Source organism: Falco punctatus (assembly GCF_963210335.1).
Source record: "Falco punctatus genome assembly, chromosome: 5".
NCBI lineage: Eukaryota > Metazoa > Chordata > Aves > Falconiformes > Falconidae > Falco > Falco punctatus.
This window is the reverse complement of record NC_137584.1, coordinates 91795094-91817099: the sequence shown is the minus strand read 5'-3', so window position 1 is coordinate 91817099 and position 22006 is coordinate 91795094. Positions and strand designations below refer to the sequence as shown.

The window sequence follows — 22006 nt, the reverse complement described above, 5'->3', positions numbered from 1 at the left end:
GGGCGGGTACAGCGGGCGCACGCGCGGGGCGGGCGGGTACAGCGGGCGCACGCGCAGTGTGGTGGCGGGCGGGGCGGGGCGGGCGCGCACGCGCGGCGCCGCGGTGAGTGCGGGCCGGCACGGGGCGGAGGGGCGGGGCGGGGCGGGGCGCGGCGCGGGGCCCTTCTTACGCGTCGCGGGGCCGTGTGGGAGTGGGCCTCGTCTCCGGCTGGAGGGTGATGCGTCCCGCTCGGCAGCCCCGGGCGCTGTGGGCCCGTCGGTACGGGCCGCCTCGCCCCGCCCGTGTGAAGCCGAGTGCGCAGGCCCCGGAGGCGCCGGGCTGCTGCCCCCCTGTCACCTCTTGTGCAAGTCGGGGTGCGAACGGCGGTTGGTTTGCAAACCTGACCTCGGACAAGGCCGCTGAGTGAGATGTAGATGTCGTGAGCAGAGGGCAGGGACGAAGGGCCCGTGCGTTGCTCTGCCTCTCTCCCGAGGCTCTGTTTGCCCGTGTCATGCGGGCAGCTGGGAGCCAGGTCTCTGGGTTTGCTTTTGGGGCAGAAGACTTGGGTGTGGGCGTGCTGCGCTCCATTATCTTCCAGAATATCTATCCTAGAATTCCCCCCTGGGATTTCAGCAGGATTTACGCCTTCCATTTTTTCTCTTTTTTTCTTCTCCTCCTCCAACGATCTTTTCATGCTTGATCAGAGGGCTGATTTAACCCTCTTCCTGCCATGTGCACCCCGGGTACTTGGTTTATCTCCAAACAAACCCTTAAACTTTTGTGGGATAAGGCTCTCTCCTGCTTGGCAGGGCACTATTCTGTGCTAAAATGTTTGACGTGGTAAAGTGAGGTTGTTAGAAAACCACAAACATTTGCGGTCCGGGTGTGTCTGAGGGTGCCTGGGTGGGCCAGGCTGAGTGCTGTGCGTGGGTCCTTCCCGTTCTGGCTGCGGGCAGATGTGTGAGGAGCCGCATGTTTGAGTGGAGGAGCGGGCAGGTTTGGGGTGTGTCACCCCTGCCCTGGGTCAGACTCTGACTGATGCTCTTTCCCCGTTTTTCTTATTACAGGACCTGAAGGCAAACAAAGAGGCAGAAAGTGATACGTCTCTTGTGAGTGCAATGGTGGAGGCCCAGGGTACGATGGTCTCCCTCCTCTCGGTGTGTGATGTATTGGCAAGCCATCAGGAGAGGACGTGGTACAGGTCCTCCAGCATTTACGAAAGGGGCAGCATGGTGTCAACAGGCCTGAATTGAGATTGTGACAGGGGAGTACTACTGCTTCGTCCCCTTTGTCCTTGTGTCGGTGGCATTGTCCTTGCAGGGATGAGCACAGATAGAGGGGGGCTTGGTCCTCACGGTATTGTTTTACAAATAGTTGTGGGGAGGCGGATTGTAGGATGGCCGATGGTGTGCTGTGTTTTCATCTGGAAGCTTGTCCTGGCCTGCACCTCTCGGCGGGTGCCCAGCCCTTCCCTGGACATGTCTGAGGCTCGAGTGTGGGCCCTCCCAGAGGAGGTAGGTGCAGGAGCCGAGGCTTTCCTCAGCCAGCATTTGGCTGAAGGAGCCGAGGAATGAGGTGAGCAGGGGAAGGCTGGGAGCTGGCTTGTTGAGAGAGGGATAGGCAGTGGGTCCTGGGCAGTGAATCCATGGAGTCGGAGGAAGTGATGGTCAAAAGTAAGCTTTGCCTCCCGTAGACCACAGGCACTAGTCCTGAGCTGGTGTACCCCAGCATGGCTGCATTGCCTTGGGAACACAGGCGGCTCCCCTTGGAGAGGAGCTGGTCTGTAGTGTGAGCGTGGCAGGGTTAGGTGGGAAGGGTGCTCTGGAGGCATCTGGGCTAGTCCTCCTCACAGCAGGGCTGACTTTCAAGCTCGATCAAGTTGTTCCACATTTGTCCAGTCTAGGATTGTGCGTCTTCCAGGATGGAGACCCCACAGCTTCTGTGGGCCTGTCCCAGGGCTGCAGTGCACTCAGACAGAAGAATTTTTCTCCTTGTGGCCAGTTGAGGTTTCCCTTGTTACACTTGTTCCCATTGTATTTTGTGTTTTTGCTGTGTGTCTCTGCGAATAGCCTGCCATTTCCAAAATGAAGGGTGACTGTATCTCTTCAGGGTCCCAGAGTAGGCAGGGGCCCTTAATCCCCCCATCTTTCCCAAAATTGAAGCAGAATTCAAGTGGTTTTTATACCTGTCTGCATCCACTACTGGGGTTCACATTTCAGACATTGTGGAGAGGAGTTTGTTCCTTTGTGTGTGCATGGAAATAGAGCAGCGTTAAATTTCAAAAAGTTTTTAAATTGTGTTCCATTTGCACTGTAGAAAAGATGGGATTTATTTTAAGAAGCTGTTTGGATGCTTCAAGCTGTGTTCCTGCAGCTGGTTTCTCTTCTTATACTCATTTTTTAGGAATGTTGCAGATTTATTCACTAAACTGGAAAAAGATGGAGATGGAAGGGTGAGCTTTGAGGGGCTGCATTTTGGCATGTTCAGCCTCATGACCCCCTTTTTCCAAGGTACGTCAATGTCTCTCAAGCAGCCAAGACTCAGCACTTCATGAGGTGAGTTGAAAGGCAGAAAACTTTCTTTATAAAATGGATCCTGGTTGATGGCCTTGGCCTGCAGCTCCTTGGAGGTGATTTCCATTAGCTTTGAGTAAGGAGCCCTAAGTCATTGCCAGTTCCCTACACAAGACAGTTGATTTGTGTTTGATGTTTCTACAGTGTGCTGCAGGAAATACAGGCACAGATCCAACCGTCACACTTAGAAAGGTTTCTCCATCTATTTCCCTGCAAAAAAGGAGGCTAAAGAATGGGTTCCACTGAGAACAATTCAGACCAAGATGCTTTGTTTCACAAGGGAGTGATTTAATAGGCATTAGTTGGGCATCTGAGGGTGGCAACCTGGGGAGACTCAGTCGGTTTTTGGGTATGGTCTGGACTTCAGCCACTGCATGGTGACTGAAAGGCTCCCTTGGGAGCTGCCTGAGCAGGAGCAAACCCTGTGCAGGTGGGGTGGGATGGTAATACTGAACAACAGAGGGCTGTCAAGCCTCATCTTTTTATGGGAGGGAGAGGGATGCATATCCTAACAGACACTCCAATTCTAACATTGGCGTCAGATGTGCTGACATCTCTGCATCTCTTGTGACTCAGGCTGTCTGCTTTTTAGTGCGTGGAGCAAGCTTCATCCGTATTGTCTTTGATGTAAAATACTTCTTTCTCCTTAGTGCTTTTAATTGCAAGGACTGGCAAGGCATTTGCAAATGCTTTTGAAGTAACTGCAGGTTAATGCACTCAGGTGGAAATGAATCTCTGATTACCTTGACACCCTGGACAGGTTCATCCAGGATCCTGGACAAAACAGCTCCGAAAAAAAGAATTGTTTCAGGTTAATTTATCTTAAGACTTTGAGGTAACGGTTTTCTGAAGATAGGCTTCTCCCAAACCTGGAATGAAATCAGTGCTCTTGGAGATGTTACCAGTTCTGTACCAGTTTTCTGGTTTCTGCTTTTTTGGTTCAGCTTGGCCGAATCTCATTTACTTTTGAAGCTGACCTTAACCCACTTTTAGCTTCTAGATCAAACAAAATATTGGCTGGCAGTCCACATCTGACAGTTTTCACAAGACTCGCTGATGCTATATGACTTTCCACATTGGTCTGTGGACCATATTCACATGTGCATACTGGCTTTTCATGGGTTAGCAGGGAGACAAAAGTACATGGTCCGTGCCTGCCAACCTGCTCCTTGTGGCTGCCTTAAGGACAGCTCAGGATATCACCCTCCTGGCAGCTTGGGCTTCTTTTTAGAACGTTCTCCGATATTGACGGGGTCCCAGGAGTTTCCTTTCAGCATTGAAAGCTGCCTCTTTTTCTTTGCCAGTTTTGCCCCACTGACTTGCCTCTGCTGCTTTTTTCCTCAGTGTCAGAGAGTGCTCAGGGAAGGAGTCCATCCTTCCAGCCAAACTGTGTGGGCCCACATCAGCAACGGCACGAGATTTGCCAAGGCTGAACTTGCCATTGCCTTCTGAGCCCTGGAAGAACTTAGAGAAGATCCTCAGGGTCTCTGGTGCTGCCTTGACCAGTGGTGGTGGGTGAAGTGAGCAGCAAGGCCTTCCAGCAAGCAGCCGCCCCGGGGTGGAAGAAGCACTTGCAGTCAGGTTCGTGATGGGCTAGCAGGATTTTGCCATCCCAGGGCTGGGGAAAATTGGGGGTGGATGTGATCTAGGCCTGTCTGTGAGTTTGGGGTGGATATCTGAAAGACTGGATGGTGATCAGATGGTTTAACAACAGAAGTCCTGTTAGCACTGTTAGAATGGGGAGGTGATTTCACCCTGCGTTGCCCTTGCAGATGCTGAGGAGCAGCACAGAGGAGCAGGTGAGCCTGGCAGAGCAGCCTGCAGCTCTGGACGACACACTCACCGTCCCCAGGAGTGGGCTTCAGCATGCAGCTGTCACCTCCTATGGATACAAACTGCAGTGCCTCAGGTAAGGATGCTGCTTACTGTGAGGAGGGCCCTTCTGTGGGTGCATGAGATGTCTCCTAATGCACTGCTTGCCGTGTCTGCAGGATCCAAGTGAGGCAGATGGCCAGGGAGAGGGACAAGGCAAGGTTGGACTTGGAGAAAGCAGAGAGACATTGCCTGCAGCTTGGCAGGGAGTTGGACAAGCAGTACATCGCTCTCAAGCACACCCAGAGCAAGCTCAAGTAGGGAGGGGTCCTTTTGGTGGCGCAGGGAAAACAGTTTACCTGTGGGTGCCCACAGCTTCTGCCTCCCGTCCCAGTCTCCATTTATGAATCTCCCACTGGATTTACCATTGTGTCAGTGCCACACTGCGGTCCCGGCATCCCTCCAGCTGGGCTCTCATCTCCTGTTTTGTGCATGGTGAAAGGGGGTGCCTGGACCTTGTGGCTATCTGAGAACATGCTCCAGGTGCCGCAGGCATGATGCTTTTTTTTTTTTCCCCAGGGATTTTCAGGCAGAAATGGAGGCAAAAGAGCTGCTTTTGCAGCAAGCAGTCAGTCACCAAGCGAAGCTAGAGGCTGATACACAATTTCTACAGGGCAAAGAGGCCAGCTTGCAAGGGAGACTGAGCCACATGATGAAGGTAAGTAAAACTGCCCTGGGTGAAACATCTTCACTTCTTCAGAGGAGGCAAAGCAGAGGTGGTGACAAAGATGGATGGTTTGTGTTGCTCTTGCTGGGAAGGACAGGAGTTTTGTGCAGCAAAATAATCAGCCACATCCATACTATTGAATTAAATACAGAGCTTGTTCCCTCGCCATGACATTATTAAACCCCCATGTTGTCTGTTGGGAGTGCTTTGGCTCTTGGTAACACCTGAACACTTGACAACCTGAGGCTAAAATTGTGCCACGGACCATGCCAAAAGCAGAGACGATGGTGTCCACGTGCCTGGGATTTTTCCAGTACTCAGTGTAGAAGTACAGGTGGAGATAGCTCAGAAATTTCTGCCTTTGTTGGTTGTGAGGGAAACCACAGTTTTGTGAAGCAGAGGTAGAGACGAGCCTGTGGGGCTGTCTAGCTCTTACTTTGCAAAGCCTACTCCTATGTCTGTCCTTTGGAGACATGAGCCAAACCCCATCCCTCATGGTGTGTATCAGCAGTCTGCTGTCCAAAGTAGGGTCCCCTGGGAGCTGTGCTGTGTTTGGCATGCTGATGTGGCAGTTCTTGTAAGCTTCCCGCAGAAGGCCCGTGGCTGATGAACCCACCTTGTGATGTGAGGTCCCACAACATCAAGAGAATCTTCTCTCTTCTGTTTGCAGGAGAACACACAGCTACAAAACAGGGTCACAGAGATGGCTGAGAAACTGGAGGCCTCTGAGAAGCTGGTGTTGGGGCTGCAGAAAGAACTCAATCACGTTGTGAAGGTCAAGGTAGCTTTCCTTTCTGTTGTGGTTAAATAGGAACTGTTCAGGAACTCATCAAAAGATTGACCCTTTTCTATGAAATCTTGTGTATTTTGGGTCAGTTGTTGCAGTTTCCCCCTCTTTGAACTCTCCTGCACATTAATGACAGCCTGGAACGAAAAAATATTGCCTTTTAATTTAGGCCTGTCAAAGTTTGATTTTAAAAAAAAAAAAAAAGTGAGGAAAGTTTGCAATTGGAAAAAATTCTGCACATCTGCAGTCTTCAAATGAGAACTTCAGAGTCTGGTTTCCAGAAAAGAAAAACTTTCATGAGTATGGAACTGAAAGGTTAGTTTTAGTGTCTTCCATTCCAGTGAGGCACCTGGTAAAATGGACCTGGGGGAAGAAATGAGTCCGTGATCTTGTTAGCCAGTTTGGGAAAGCTAGCTTGCCTGTAGTTTGGTGTCTTTCATGCGTGAAGAAAAATGTTTTTCCTCTTTTTGCATCTGACCCATCCCACGGGTGTCAGTAGAAGCCCTTCTGTTGAATCTCTGGGTGTATTGCCATGACTGTGGTGATTTAGTAGAGCTTTTGACTCTCCATTTGGAGAGGTGATAATTTTCTTGATGAGAAGTGTTTCCCTCTGCTTGTGCAGCTGGGCCAGGTGGAGCCCCACAGCCCAGAGCTCCTGAACCAGAGTGGGCGCTTTGCAGAAATTGTCCTGGACTACGAGCGGCAGTGCAAGGTACGGGTCGGCAGCTCTCCAGCAATGCTGTTGTGAAAGCACAGCTCTCACTGGCACATCTGTTGGGCACTTTGGCCTGGAGGGAAGGAAGGAGGCAGCCCTGATCAGAGTGCAGAGCAGGGATCCCTCTTGCCTTGCTTGGAGTCTGTTGGCAGGAGGCAGGACACAGCTGTGTCCTCAGCAAAGCAGCTTGTCTCCTTGCTCCTGCAGCCAGCCCACCGTGAGTTGGTTCCCTTGCTAGGATACTGGCAGGAGGGGAGAAGAGGTGGGTCCAAAATTCCTCCCTTCCTACCACCCTGTAGCCATGGAGTATTTTGTTTGGGAGCTAGTTCTGTGTGTAAGGACAGACCACCCTGGGCTCTTCTGCATTTCTTCTCAAATGCAAGGAGAAAGCTGTTCTTTGGAAAGCACGTTGTCAGCAACATTCTTCTATCTTTTTGTTTTTTCCTTCCTCCTCCTTCCCCCACTTTAACAACCCCTACAAAACTTGTTGCTGCTGGACTCTGCTAGAGAGTCAAGGTGAGCCTGTCCAGGTACCTGCTGTGTGTGTGTTCCAGGCGCGGGTGTTATTTGTGGTGTTGTACTTCATGCAGGATGCTGTGCTCCCACCCAGAGCTTTGGGCTCTCTGAGATGTGAACATAGCCTTCATTTCCCTTGTCATGTTTTTAAGTGTATCTTGCATGTTGCGAGTTGCTGGGTGCTCCGTACCTTGGCTCCTGAGTACTGTGCTTACTGCATTGCCCATTTGTTTCCAAGTGCTGTGTGTGACTGGGGAACACCACTGAGTAGATGGTGACTTATCAAAACCCTCCAGCAGAGGCTGAAATCTGCGCGTTTAGCAAAGCCATTTCATGGATGCAGCAGGCAGCCCCTCTCGAAGCTGTAATGAAAGGCAAACATGCTGGAGCACTACCCAGCACAGCGCTGCTCCAGGTGGCACCAGAGGGCTGAAGATGGTGCTGCAATTTTTCCTTGCATTGGAGCAGCCCCAGAGTTGTCCATGAGAATGCTGATGATTGGAGACACTCGGCCTTCAGGATTCATCTGCCCCTGTGTGGGCGCCCACTTGGGTTTATCCTTTACCCCTGTTGCATGCTGTCAAGCCCCCCTCCTCTGCTCTCCTCTTTGGAGATTAAACAATCGTGGTTTGCATTTGTCTAGACCTGCTCAGTAATATTTATTAATCGGAATCTTTGGGAGTATCCTAGTTCATAGGCTCTTGTAGCCCATCAGTTTCCTGGGTGGCAGTGTAGGGGATATAATTTGATGTCTGATCAAAGTGGACAGCCCAGAGGGAAGCAGGTTACCTTGTACGCTGTTGTTTCCAGTACAGGATGGAGGGTGTGAAGTGAAACAAGCAGGTGCTCAGCTCCAGACACCCGCGTGGAAGTGGCTCGTTGCACTAGTGTGGTGGCTCACAGCGTGGCGTTCAGCTGTGGGACTCCTTGCTGCAGACTGTTGTTGGCACTGCGACAGGATAAACTCTTGCACTGGCCTCTGAGCGTGTGTCTGGGCTACACGGGCTAAGCAGGCCCTGCCTTGTGCTGTGCTTCCCATGGGATCAGCACCTTCTCACCCAGCTTTATTCCTTCTGCAAGCTGGAAATGTTCCCTTCCAGAGCCCGATGCGACTTGCTTCACCGTAAATCCTGCTGTTGGTTTGTCTGTGTACAGCAGTGGTTGCTGGCTAGCCCAGATGCCCACAGGAGTGTCTTGAGGGTGTAAACGCAAACCTCTGGGCTGTGTGAAGGATTGTACTGAGATCATGGTGTTTCTTGTGTGTTGGTTGCTAGCAGTGGTTGTATATAGGTCAGGAGGGGTCTCAGGATGTCCAGCCCTTTGAGGTGTCTGCAAAAACCCCTGGTGCTGTGTACTTTTGCATGTGGTGGCAGTTGTTTGTGGCTGCTTGTGCTTTGTAGTGTCTAATGATGGTGATCTTGGTAGTCTGGGCTTCTGTGTCTTCTCTGGCTCTTCCAAAATCTCTCATCTCTGCCTGTTTGGGAAGGAAGAAGATCCCCCTGCCTTACTCTCTGACTGATGGCAAGGGGAGCTCTGCTCTTCATGCTGCAAGAGACCCTGAGTACACATGGCTGCTGGGAGCCACGGGTGCTCGGACCCTGCAGCCCTGGGGAGTTTTGTAGCCGCACCATGACCAGTCTCTGCTTCAGGTGCTGTGGGACCAGAATGGAGTGCTGCGAAGGGAGCTGGAAAGGCTGCGTCTCCAGCTGCAGGAGAGCAGGGCTGAGAGAGGGCTGCTAGCAGGAGGTAAAGTGCAGGAGGGTTCGGTGCCTCTCCATCTTCTCAGCATGATCAAGATTCCCTCCAGATCGGAGTTTCCATGGCAGTGTGGGGTGGCTTGTGCCTGAGCTGCTGCTGCCAGTTCTGGTACTGGGCAGCCATGGGAGGGAAGAATTGGGTGATGGGTGGTGAGGAGGAAGGGAGATGGATGGAATGAGGCTCTTCCAACTTGAAAGCTGGTGATGGTGACCTGTGGACTGGGCTGCTGGGATTGAACAAGCAGATTTTCACCGTTTTGAGGATGTTGAGGAAGCGCTATAAGGAGGGGGAAGTAGCCCCAAACTGTGGATTGGGAGATTCGGATTGAGCATTAGGAAGAAAATTCTGGCCTGGAGTGGTGATGATGCAGTCCCAGGACTGGTTGCCAGGTAGATGGGAGATCTCTGTCTTTTGGGGTTGTATGGACTTGACTGGATGAAGCTGCAGCTATCCTGATCAGGACAGCCAGGGCTGTCCTCACAGGGCTCCTCTCTGCCAGTGTGCTGCTCTCCCAGCCCTCTGGTTCCCGCTTCTGCGTGCACAGACACGTCACTCTCAATGGAGCAACTCCAAGAGCAGCTGCAGGACCTGAAAGCGCAGCTGGAAACCAAGGTGAGGCGGGTGGTGGAAGATGTCCTGACTTCCCGGCACAACTGCTCGGTGGGCACCCTGCTACAGCAGGGCTGATGGGGCATCTGCTGCGGGAGGGTTGCTGGGGAGCTCGGGCTGGGGGGCTGGGTGGCACCTCGTCTCTGCTGGGGTTACTGCATGTGCTTCCTCAGCCTGTTTTAGCTGATAGGAGGGTTTGGAGCCCTCGCTGCCTGGCAGAGGCTTTGTGGAAATCTCTTTGTCACCTTGCAAAATGTTTGTGTGGGTCTTGCTCCTTATGGGGAGCCAGGGGTTAACTCTACTCGGTGTTGCTGTTGCAGTAAAGCCAGCAACAGGACCAAGAGGAGGAGCAGCCAGGTATCTCCTGATGGCACGCGGTTATCAGAGCCCTGCCTCCCTGGGCTTGCAGCACGCTTTTAACCTGCTTGTCCTGAGGTGACGGTGTGAGTCCGTCCCTCCGTTTAGAAAGCAGTGAATGCTCATATGTGTGAGGCCTCGGTTTCCACCTTCGCTCTTCCTTTTGCTGCTGAACTGAGGGGTTGAGGCTGCTTGCTGGGTTTGCACTGCAGCACTGCAAGACTAAATCCTAAACTGCCACACAGGTGGCAAAACAGTTCAAGGAGCACAAAGCTGCTTGCAGATCTTCTGCCTCCTTCACAGTCCTGCCTTTGTGCTCATCAAATCCTGGAGTTTCTGGTGTTTGGAGGGGAGCTGTGGGGAGCAGCAGCTACTCACCACCGCATCTTGGACAAGGGACCACTCCGAGGAGTGGAGGAGGGATATGAGGAGCAATGGCAGATGATGCCCTGGCCTCTCCCTTCTCCTCTCTGGGATCTCTTGCAAACAAGGAGAAAGGGGAGAACTGTTCTGCTTGCTGGGAAGGGCTGGGACCCACTGATACCTGCTTGTTAGAGGCTGCTGCGAGAGACTGATTATTGCCCTATGTTCAGTAGGGACCAGAACTGCCTGAAGTGTCCCCTGTTGAGAGGGACCAATAGATCGATCTCAGTCAGAGCCATTGGAGGAGAGGGGAGCTCTCAGGAGCATGGTGCTAATGTCTAAATCCTGTCTCCTCCCAACAGATAAAGTGTTACGAGGAGGAAATTCAGTTAATGAGGAAAAACTTTGAGAGAGAAAGTAAGGACAGTGAGGAAAGATTCAAGATTGAGATGCACAAGATGGAAGACCAGAGAAGAGACCTGAAAGAAACAGTTGCAAAGTACTGGGCTGTAACTGATAGCCTGAAAGAGCAAAAACGTTTGTGGAGCCTGGAGGTGGAGGAGAGGTTTGAGATGGAGCAGGCCAGGGTGGGACAGCAGCACACCGAAGACGCTTGCCATCCAGGACAGCAGCTGGACCAGGAGGGAGAAGAGCTGAGGATGCAGCGCAGGGACAGAGAGAGCTTGAGGTCTGGCACTGTTCTCTTTCTGGGGCTAAGCAGAGGGCTAGAGGTGCATCTCCTGCTCATACCAAAGGAGGCTGGGCTGGTTTCTCACAGGGCTGGAGATCTGGTTTAATTGGGAAGAAAATCTGGGCAGTATTGCAGGGCTGCAGCCACTCAGTGTGAGACATATGAAGTCAGTTTACATGAGCGCTTTTATTTCAAGACGTTAGGTTTCCCTGCATGTTCTAGAAGCTTGTGGCAGAGGCAGTGCCCAGCAAAGATTGTATCTCAAAACAGTGAGTGAAATAAGAGAGCTTTCATCAGTGTTTTCTTGTTATCTCTTTCTTTGTCCTTCGCAAACCTACCTCTACTTCCTAGATCATCACTACCTGCTGTCTTAAAAGCAGCAAAAAATGGCTTAAATTTCTCTATATAGCCAAAACACTGGCTTGTGGGAGAGTAAGGTTGTCACTACGTGGCTGTTCATCTTCCCTGGCTGTGCTTGTGGTGCTAGTTCTGCAACCTCCCCGGGGCCAGAATGGCTTGCAGAGCAGACTGGAGAGAACTGGGCAGGAAACTCTTGCATGTCCACGCCTGCCCCCTCCTGCTTCCCAGCCCACCCCACCACTACCCCGCAGGCTTTCCTCCTGGCTCTTTCCTGCTGTGCCTCTTCAGGAGCAGAGACTGCTTCGGCAGTGCACAGGTGGAGGATTTTGCTAGGTCATTATCCCTGTTTTAGGGCTGAGGAGCTGAGATGTGGGGTAGGTGTGGGAGAAAGGAGGTGGCTTGGCTGAAGTCTGCGGCAGACCAGGGGAACAAAACCAAATAACAGGAACGCAAGGTATTTGAGCTGTGTTACCACTGTCTTTCGTGAATGGTAGAGGGTCTGGCTGTCTTGGGGAGCTTTCGGAGTTGTCGGAAGACATCTGATGGATGGGTCTTTGAGAAGTGCAAAATGGCGTGGGAACTTTCTGTAACATTTAAGTAATAGCCTTGACTTTGCAACCTAAAGAAAACTGTATTGCCTCTGCAGCAAAAGTATGTTCTGAGGCTTGGCTGAGCTTTTCAGGCTGTGTTATCAAATGCAGGTCAGCAAAATGGTTTTTATCTTTAGGAAAGACGCAGAGGCTGAGCAGAATCAGGAGCTTTCATGGAGTGATTGCTAAGCGTGAGGACAACTGTAAGGCTTTGTTGCAGCAACATTGGTGCGAAAGGAGGTGATTTCCCAATGATAAAGGCTCCAACGAGAGATCTTCAAGAGCAGCATGCCCAGGAGAGGCAGCAGTGGAAGTGGAAGGGGAAGGATATGGTCTCTCTGTGGAAGAAGAGGCATCTAAAGATGGAGGAGAAGGTTCATGAGGAACAAGTTAAGATGTGTGAGATACTGGCTGTTGAGAAGAAAAAGACAAAAAAAAAAGCACCAGGATGAAATGGGAATAATGCAGAGACCATGAGGCTGAGGGCTCTGATGTAGGAAGGGACGAGGTATTTGAAGAGCTGCCATCTGGGTGAAAAGGAGCACGTCCCCAAGACTCAGAGGAGCAGCTAGGCCAAAATCGCCTGTTGCAACCTCAGCACTGGAGGAACAGGGAAGAAATGAAAAATTGTGTGATGGATGGACCAGTGCAGACGACAGTTGCAGTGAGTGGCCTACTCGGTCTTGAAGCTGGAGTCAAATCTGAAGGCATTTGTCAAGGAGAAATGAAATCTTGATAGCTAAGGGGATGTGCTTGGGAAGGAGGCAGAGAGAGCAAAGTTAAATAGTTTGCCTTCACATAGCAGACACAGCAGCATGTTAGGACATAGATGGACTTCATCTGCTTGGGCAAGGAGAGGAAAAAAAAGCCCTGGGAGACAGAGTGGCACAGCAGTGTGGACAGAAACATGATATTCAGGCTGTCAAAATGGAGCTGGAAAAGGAAAGGAACAAGGTGAAACTGGAGCTGATGCAGCTCAAAGGTGTCGTGCACTGGCTAGAAAATGACCCGGAGCTCAAGTGAGCGGCAGGTTTGAGCACAGAGGCAGTTTGCAGAACTAATACAGTGCTGCTGCAAAAAAGCAGGTGCCTTCTGAAACACAAGGCTGCTTAACAATGTGTGGTGGTCCAAGACGCTCTAACAGCAGCTGTGTTCTCTCTTGACACTCTGTAACAGCAGCTGTGTTCAGTCCTGCTGTCCCCTGCGTGTCTTTTACTAACCGTGGGAGTGCAGTCAGAGAGCTGGGCTGTGCTCGCGTGACGCGCTGGTCTCCTCTGCTTTGTACAGCTGTGTGTGGGTGTTGGAGGTGCCACAGGAAGCACAGCATGTGAATCCTGATGTGAAACGGGCTCAGAAAGCAGCTGCTGCGAGGAGAGTCCTGCTGGGTGGGGGGAGCAAACGCCCAGGGCCCACGCACTAGTCCTCTCGCTTGGTTGAAGAGAGGAGGAACTTCACAGAGCTCCTCTGTCTCCCACCTGCCGTGCCACAAACTGCAGCGCTGTCCTCCCTGCCAGGGTGGACAGTCTGTTCTCCCGCACTCTCCACTGAGGAACGTGGGTCCTGTATGGACCTGGGGTTTAGCAGTAGCTATTGGATAGAACTGTTTAACGCAGGACTGAGCTTCCTTCCAACAAACGCCAGTATTGATGGCCTCATGGGGGACTGGGAGTACCAGTGGGTGTGGAAAAATAATGCAGTAGAGAGGCTACCTTGGTTTTGAGGTCATAGCTGTTGTGTCCAGCACTGTAAGATCACAGAGGCCTCACAAGCAAGCTGCCTTCTCCAGATGTGACTCTATTGCAGCTGACGAAATGGGGTCACCACCTGATTGTCCTGTAATGAAGTCTTGGTGTCTCTTGATGAGCCAAATCACTCTTTCCACTCCTTGGAGAGGCATGCAAAATTACTTCAGCCAGCTGGAAGCCACACAAATTCAGGGCCTGTATCTACTTGTCCTTATTTATAGAGGCCCTCCACAGACAGAAAGGAGCAGCCTCATGTCCGCAAGCCCTGGCCCCCCTCATAGGGGACTTCAAGCACCCCAGTAGCTGCGGGAGGGACAAGGCAGCAGGGCATAAGCAATCCAGGAGGTTCCTGGGGTGCCTGATCATTTCCTTCCCCAAGTGATGGAGGAGCCAGTGAGGAGAGGTGCCCCGCTGGACCTTGCTCTCACCAGCAAGGAGGGGCTGCTGGGGAGCGTGAAGGTCAGGGGCAGCCTTGGCTGCAGTGACCCTGCAGTGGCAGAGTTCCAGATCCCCGGGGCAGCGAGGAGGGCGCACAGCAAGCTCGCTGCCCTGGGCTTCAGGAGAGCAGACTTGGGCCTCTCCGCGCACCTGCTTGGTGGAGTAGCGTGGGGTAGAGCCCTGGAGGGACGAGGGGCCCGAGAGAGCTGGTTAATGCTGAAGGACCAGCTCGTCCAGGCTCAGGACCAGTGCGTCCCAGCAAGGAGGGAGTCGGGCGAAAACGCCAGGAGGCTGCATGGGTGAGCAAGGAGCTCCTGGACAAACCCCAACACAAAAAGGAAGCCTGCAGAGGGTGGAAGCAAGGACAAGCAGCCTGGGAGGAATAGAGAAATGTCCGAGCAGCCAGGCGTCAGGTTAGGAAAGCTAAAGCCCTGGTAGAATTAAACCTGGCCAGGGACGACGGGGGCAGCAAGAAAAGTTTGTGTGGGTATGCAGTGATGGAAGGAAGAGCAGGGAAGACGTGGGGCCTCTCCAGAAGGAAACGGGAGGCCTGGTTACCTGGGATATGGAGGCGGCTGAGGTACCTGGCAATGGTTTTGTCTCGGTCTTCACCGGTGAGCGCTCCAGCTGCGCCGGCCAAGTCGCAGAGGGCAAAGGCAGGAACTGGGAGAACGAAGAACCAGCTGCTGTAGGTGAGGATGAGGTTTGAGAGCATCCAAGGAACCCGAAGGTGCATGAGTCTGTGGGACCTGATGAGATGCTTCCGCGGGTCTTGAGGGAACCGGCGGCTGAAGTGGCCGAGCCACTCTCCATCGTATTTGAGAAGTCGTGGCAGTCCGGTGAAGTTCCTACTGCCTGGAAAAGGGGAAACACAGCCTTCATTTTTAAGAAGGGGAAATAGGAAGACCCGGGGACCTACAGGCTGGTCAGTCTCACCTTGGTGCCCGGTGACATCATGGGGCAGATCCTCCTGGGAACTATGCTAAGGCACATGGAAAATGAGGTGGTTGGTGATGGCCAGCATGGCTTCAGTAAGGGCAAACCGTGCCTGATGAATTTGATGGCCTTCATGGGGTTACAGCACTGGTGGATAAGGGAAGAGCAACTGATGTCATCTACCTGGGCTTGCACGAAGCATCTGATGTTGTCCCACTCAACATACTTGTTTTTAAACTGGAGAGACATGGATTTGACAGATGGACCACAATGTGTATAAGGAATTGGCTGGATGGTCACGCTCAGGGGACCGGGGGTTTGGCACTAGATGATCTTTAAAGGTTCTTTTCGATGCAAACCATTCTATAATTCTATGATATTCCCCATTATTTCCCTTCCCTTGAAGACCTGCTTCTTCTCTACCAATGTCTCTTGGCTGTCCCCTGTTTTGTATGAGTTATTGGGTGGTTTCTCAGATTTCTTTAGTTCTTGCTGTCCTTGCAAACCAAGTGGGAATACATCAGGGGGCCAGCATAGAATGCCAAGAGCAAACTGGGCTTTGGCATAGTCTCCTCACTGTGCTGTCTCTCCCAGCAGGGAAGAGTTGTGCCAGCTGAAAAGTCAGTTGGAGAGACTCCAGCAAGAGCTGAGGCTAGCAAAGGAGAAGGGCAGCAAACATGATGAGTAAGAGAGGAGCCAGCTGTGGGATGCTGGCGAATGGATGGGTAGTTACTACTTGTAAAAGGAACAACCGCTCAGATGCATTTACCAGATTTCTGCTGGCTCAACTGGCCTTTTTTTTTTTCCCGTTTCTGAGAAAGCCAGCACTCTCACACCCTTTGCTCTGTGCAAAAGCAGCCAGCACTGGGACAGGCTTGGGCAGCCCAGAGCACAGCGTCTGGAGCTGGGTTAGGGGAAGGTTGTGGGGATGGATGTGCCGAGGGAGGAAACGATGGACTTTTTCACTACAAAAACCTTTTGGCCAGTGGTGTGCTGCTGCCTTAGGAAGCTTGAGATCGGTTCTGGGGTCACCCACTGAGCCACAAATTCAAACAGAGCCAGGTTTCTGGTGTGGATGGTCCCAAGAGTCTGCTAAGCTATCTCTGCCACTGTTCTTTGTCCTCTGCTTTTTAGGTTTTTGACAATGTTGCAGGGCTTTGGATGTCCCCTGCTATCTGCCCTGGGCTGGGGCAGAGAACCCTGACCCACTCCTGAATCAATTCAGGACAATATCTGTTTTGGCGTGGATTTGCTTCTTGTTGCAGGCCAAAACCAGATGTGTGGCTCCCCAAAACAGGGCCCTGCTCTTGGGGAGCCGTGGTTTGCTGCGCCGAGTGTATTGCGTGAAGCTGAGTGTATCCCTCTCCCCAACAGGAGACACACGAGCGAGATGTGCCGCGAGAAGGTGGAGGAGCTGGCTGAAATAGCAGAGTTAACAGCGTCGGTAAGGAGCCACTAACACTGACAGCCTCTTGGCTGAAGGATTTAACAGGACAAAAGCTGCATGTGCTTATAGAGGAGAATCGTAGAATGGTTTGGGTTGGAAGGGACCTTAAAGATCACCCAGCTCCAGCCCCCCTGCCATGGGCAGGGACCCCTCCCCCCAGCCCAGGCTGCTCCCAGCCCCTCCAGTCTGGCTTGAGAACGGGAGCGTTTGTTTCAAACATTCAAACCCAGTGTCGCTTTGAAGACCCCGCTTCATTTTACAGCTTGTCAAGTAGTGAAAATCTGTGTGACATAAGCCAGTGAAGGTCTTGCAGAAGGGAAGGTGTTACTACAGAATCTCCAATGAGGTTGACTTTACCTGCTTGCACTCTTTCTCCCAGAGATTTTGGTTACTCCCAGTCTCAAACCCACATGCTTATGAGCCCTTGGACATGTGTGCACACCAAGCCTGGCTAGGATTGCTTGTGTGCGACATGGATGAGGGTCGCAGGTTCCTCACCCTGTTCCTGGGATTCCTCATGACTGGGAACTACAACCCGCTTTTTTCGGACGTGTCTTTTGTACTTGTGGGTGCCATCAGCTGCAGCAGGGTGGCCTTTGCTGGCCCTTGTTGGCTTCAGCTTCCATTAACCTTCAGCCACAACCTGCTGCCCGTTGTCTGCTTTTCCCCCTTTGGAGGGGAGCTGTGTTGGTTGCCCATTTTCCTGGGAGGCAAGTAGAGGAACAGGATACGGGGTGCGTTACTGCCCTGTTGTTAGATGCAGGCTTTCTGCTGACAGCTGCGCTGTCGTCTGATGAGAGTGTGGGCCAGAAACTGCACCTTGCTTAGCATTACTGCTGGAGATGGTGTCCTAGGAGCATCATCTGGGGAATGGTGCCCTTTAGTGTCAACGCAGGCTGCTCTTGTAGCCCTTACTCTGCTCTTTCATCGCATGTGCATGCAAACATGTTTCTATTCATACTGTATCCTTACCGATCTTAACATTTCTGTTATACATAAGTACAGTTGCCCCCCACCCCTGGTGCAGTGACCTCCTCCAGGGCTATCAACTATGTGGGTTTTCCTACGTGGGAATGCTGTGCTTGAACTTGGCCACTGGGCTTTGGTCAGGCTGGGAACTGAGGGCGCTTGTCCCGAGTGCCCGCAAGGTCCTGCAGCAACAGTGGTGTTCCTGAGAGGGAACCCAGCGGGAGCAGCGTAGGACAGGTTAAGTCTCTGTTACCTCTCCTGTGTGAATTGTTTTTTTTTCTCAACCTTTTCCAGGGTGAGAAGAGCAAGGGGGAGGTCTCCCACCTGAATGTCAGGATGCATCAGCTGGGTGGTAAATTCACTGAGCACAAGGCTGGCCACAGTGCTGGCCCTGCCACTGTCCACCTGCGGAGCCAGAGGCTTGTGGAGGCTGAGTGGCTACAAGGAGCAGAAATGGCCGCAAGGCTGGAGCACCACCAGCAGCACGCAGCCTGTCGGATGGAGACAGAGCTGCTCCAACAGCAGCTCAGGGCCTCGCAGGGGAAGGTGAATGTGTGTCATTTGGTTGGTGGCAGGGTGGTGGCTGCTGAGTGGTGGCTGTGATGTTGGCATTGCCCTGCTCGGGGCTGTATTTGACACCTTCCCTGGGCAGAAAAGACTGTCTTCTTCCTCTTCCACCCTCGTGGGGGACAAAGGCCTTGCCTTCCTGCTGAGATGCATCTGAAGCCGGTTCAGGTGCAGCCTGGGGCACGTCCTTGCTTGCAGCTGCCCCTGTGGAGTGCACTCTGTCCTTGTCTTCTGCAGGCTGGCTGGGAGGAGGAGATGGAGGCTGAGTGGAGGTGGCTCACACAGTGCCAGGAGCTGTGGTTCCCCATGGCTCAGCTGACAGAGGAGCCAGAGGAGTGGCCAGATCAGGTTGGGGCTGGGCAGGGATGACAGGGGCCAGGCAGGCCATGTCTGAGGGGAGGGAAACGAGGCAGGTGATCAGAGCAGGGTAACAAAGACCACTAAGATAGAGGAAAGGCAATGTGAGAAATCTCCAAATGTGTTAAAATCCCTCTCCTGCCTTCTGCCCTGGGGACAGGATCAGGGACTGGCTTTCTAGAGTACAGCTTGCCCATGCCAGCCACCCCTAGGTAGTCCTACGGCAAAGCTGGACCAGACCTGCCTCCCAGGACCAGGTTTGCCCGTTGCTGGTGGCAGGAAGCAGAGGACATGTCGTACAGGCAGGATTGAAGCCCAGCTTGCCTGGGATGTATCTAAGAACAAAGCCGGGTGAGCATCCCCCTCTGCCTCTGGCCATTGTGGCCCTTGGTGCTAGGGCTCCCTCCCAGAAGATCCTTCCAGCAACTCCTGCTCCTTGCTGGTCAGCAAGAGGAGTATCTCTCAGCACGGTGTCCCTGCTGCAGCTCTCGGTGCTCTCCATCCCTGGCTTTGCAGGCTGCCCAGCAAGCACCGTTCCCATGGTGCTGCTGCTCTGCTCTGGCCATGCTAGTGTGAGAGCTGAAGGGGGGGCTGAGGGTGCCTCCTAACCTCTCCCCTCACCCACAGCACACGGTGGGCCTGTCCCTTTGCTGGCACAAAGCTGTAGCCCTAGCTGTCGGCCTTTCTGTGTTACAGCTTTTAGAAGCTGAAGGAAGCCTGAGCCTGGCCCAGATGCGGCACGCTCTGCAGTTGCAGCAGGCCAAGGCCCAGATGAACAACATGGTGCCAAAGAAACAGTTTGAGCAGCTGCAAACCAGCTTGAGAGAGGAACAGTGCAAGTCTCAGCGGCTCCAGGAAAACCTCCGCTGGCAGGCTGAGCAGACATCCAGGCAGCTGATCAGGACCCAGGTAAGCAGGGAGCTGCGGGAACTCAGTCAAGGGTACTGGGGAGGGAGCTCTGCCAGCCTGGAGGGAGGGCAGCTGTGGTCGAAGCCACCAGAGGTTTGGGTGGAAGATACTATTTATCAAGAGCCCACATGGAAGATGCGCTTGATCTTCAAATTCAGCTGCAATTTTCATTCCTTGTGAACCCAGTTACAGCTCTGCACTCAAACAGGACCCCTGCCCACTCTAATCCACCTCCCCCAGACCAGATACCTTGTGCCTAGAGGAGCAGGAGCTATCCAGGGAGACACTCTGTGTTGCGTCAGGCTGAGGAAAGGTTTGAGCCCTCTACATGGAGATGTAGCCTGCACAGAGCAGGGTGGTTTCATCTCTAGGACACTGGGCAACAAGGAGCTGGGGTTTTGTGAGTTTGTCATTTGTTTCAGGACAGTGTAATTCAATTAAACTAACCAGGGCAAAAATGGAAGAAATTATAACCTAAGCAATTAAAGTGAGCAGACAGAAAAACTGCATCCAAGGGAACTATGTCTCCCCCTGGGCTTTGCTGGGTGTGGCTGGGAGAGGGGAGGTCATTGGCTTGTTTTTATAGAAAACATCGCTGGGCAATCTGTGTCCTGTCTTAAAACCAGTTGGTGCTGACCAGGGAAGGCGGTACTGCTCTAGACACTTCTCCCACTGCTTTTTGCATCCTGCACCACCTCTGCTGATCAACCCCCACCCCCCCTTCTTCAGGGAGTATGAAGGTCTGTGAGCAGGGCCCTGGAGAAATGCATGGTCCAGGATTGCCAGGCTCCAGCTGACTGCTGGGACAACCCAACCGCTGGGTTTTGTTGCCCACTGCAGGAGGAACATGAGCACCTGCTGCAGGCGGCTGTGGAGCAGGCAGAGGGGCTGGAGCACACTCTGAGGAGTGCCGAAGCTGTGCTGGCAGACAGGGTGGCTCAGCTCAAAGATGCCCAGGTGAGTGCAAGAGGGGTTAGTGCTGCATGATCCTGCCTGACTAGGACCCCTGCGTGGTTGGTGCTGAAACTTAAGCCTCCTGTCCCTGCTGTAGGCCCAGCTCTCCAGGAACAAACTGCTGATCGAAGACCTCCGTGAGGAGAACAGAGGGTTTGCAATTGCCCTGCAGGAGGCTGAGCTCAAGCAGAAGAGCACTGAGGAGAAGAACCAGCTGCTGGAGGAGCAAGCCTCTGCTTTGAAGCAGCTCATCGGAAAAATCACGCCAGCATCTCTGAGCAGGTGATGGGGCATCGGCTGTAGCAGCCCTGCCCCTGGCTGTGGTTTGTCGGTGTGGGAGGGGAGGTATGGCCGGGCTGGGAAGTCAGCCTTGTCCTCCCTGGTCTTTGCCAGGATTTTCCTGGGTAGAAAGTAGAAAAGGGAGAAACCAGACAGGGTTCTGTAAGGAAACTGGTCCTGCAGATAGCTGAATCTTCCTACTGAAAGCACAAGCTTTGGTGCTTTTCTCGGTGGCAGAGTGTGCTGTTCTCAGTCAGCTGTGTCTCAGGGCAGCCATCCCCCAGAAGCTGCCTGCACTCTGGCAGCGTGCTTGGTGGTGGTGCAGATGTTCCCTCCCTGCAGAAGGTTGCTGCTGGGACCATGCTGTTATGGCTGGAAAGCCAGGGCAGGAGGGCTTGCAGGATCCTGCTCCTAGCTCTCTCCAAGCAGGAAAGCTGTGTTGTGGCAATAAATAAATAGTGTTGTGGCAAAAAATAAAATGTTTGCAATATTACAGCACCTCCTGCTGTCTTGTGCGCTATGTAGTTCAGTAGCCTCCCCTGACTGTTGAACTTTTTTGCCCTACAGCTTCTTCTGGGCTCTAGACTAGCCCTGCTAAAGCCTGATCCAGACCAGCCTGTTACCAGATTGTTGCCTCTGCAGCAAGCAGGACAGAGGGGCTGAGGGAAGTTCTTTCAGTTTGAGCCTCCAAGGCTTGGGGCAGGTTAGCGACCCCTGCTCAGCGCTGTGCTTCTTCAAAGGAGACACAGTAAGTGAACGGTATCGCCTTGCCTTCCCTACTGGCTTTCCCACACTGGCAGCAAGTACTCGTCTTGCCAAAATAAGTTGTCTAAAAGGCCACAAAGCCAAGCGCTCACGCTGGCAAATACCAAATATATTGATCTGCCCAGGCATTACCCTCTGCGCGGAGGACACGTTGTCACAGTGCCCCTGCCTTGCTCTGTGCAGAGCAGAGGGTATTTACAGGGGGGCTGTGCAAGGACCCCTAGGGTTTTTGGGGGCTATGGAGACTACTGTGCAAGAGCCTAGACAAGCCTGACTGATCAGGACAGCAAAGCAGAGGCAGGCTGGACCAAGTCAATGCAAAGAAGAGGGCTTAAAAATACCTCAGGGTGGTGTTAGTTCAACAACAGGGGATAAATTGGCTGTGAGCTAAAACTCGGCCAGTGCCTTTTCAGTCCCAGCCTGGCAGGGCAGAGGGGCTGCCTGGCCCTGGGACAGTGCCAGGAGATGGCTGGAGGCTCCTTCGTCTCTAGGCATGCTGCTTCTGCCCTGGTGGATGACAGCAGAGACCTTCTTCACCTTGGGGGCAGCCTCGGTTACAAGGGCCAGAGAGAAGCTGGGCTGTTACAGGGGGGAAGCACCGCGGAGGGGGGGTGCTAGCTCTGGGAGGTCCCTTGGCTGGCGCTGGGAAAGCAACGCAGTAATGGCCCAGGCATTTATCCTGTTCCTGTATTCTTCCCTAATTTGCCTTTTGGCTCCTGCCAGGGACTATGACTAGGCAAACCTCTAGTCTTACCTAGGGCTTACATTTTTGGAAGCGCTCTCTCTCAGCCACTACTCAGAG

At 52.9% G+C, this 22006-nt stretch overlaps 1 protein-coding gene across 23 annotated transcripts; it reads left to right on the top strand.

The window, feature by feature from the left end:
- The first annotated feature begins 51 nt into the window (after positions 1–51).
- Positions 52–21676, top strand: LOC308064272 (ninein-like protein). Of its 23 annotated transcripts, none has more exons than XM_080388471.1 (17): positions 129–354; positions 1048–1089; positions 2384–4134; positions 4326–4462; positions 4545–4682; positions 4945–5083; positions 5763–5873; positions 6502–6591; positions 8760–8856; positions 9329–9480; positions 10560–10885; positions 15552–15641; positions 16332–16401; positions 17668–17919; positions 18994–19206; positions 20047–20163; positions 20258–21676. In XM_080388471.1, the coding sequence occupies exons 4-17, from the start codon at positions 4326–4328 to the stop codon at positions 20444–20446; spliced, it is 2121 nt and encodes a 706-aa protein (XP_080244597.1). In that variant the 5' UTR covers positions 129–354; positions 1048–1089; positions 2384–4134; the 3' UTR covers positions 20447–21676. The 23 variants fall into 23 exon arrangements, 22 of the variants coding, with proteins under 22 accessions (XP_080244612.1, XP_080244607.1, XP_080244597.1 ...); XM_080388469.1 differs by having other exon boundaries at positions 1048–1114; XM_080388468.1 differs by having other exon boundaries at positions 129–410.
- Positions 21677–22006: the final 330 nt, after the last annotated feature.

Excerpts from the sequence above, each read along its gene's own strand:
- LOC308064272 (XM_080388486.1), top strand. The coding sequence starts at position 4,326 with ATGCTGAGGAGCAGCACAGAGGAGCAGGTGAGCCTGGCAGAGCAGCCT. Across the intron at positions 4,683-4,944 it reads CACACCCAGAGCAAGCTCAA|GGATTTTCAGGCAGAAATGG; the intron begins GTAGGGAGGGGT and ends TTTTTTCCCCAG. Across the intron at positions 9,481-10,559 it reads AAGCGCAGCTGGAAACCAAG|ATAAAGTGTTACGAGGAGGA; the intron begins GTGAGGCGGGTG and ends TCCTCCCAACAG.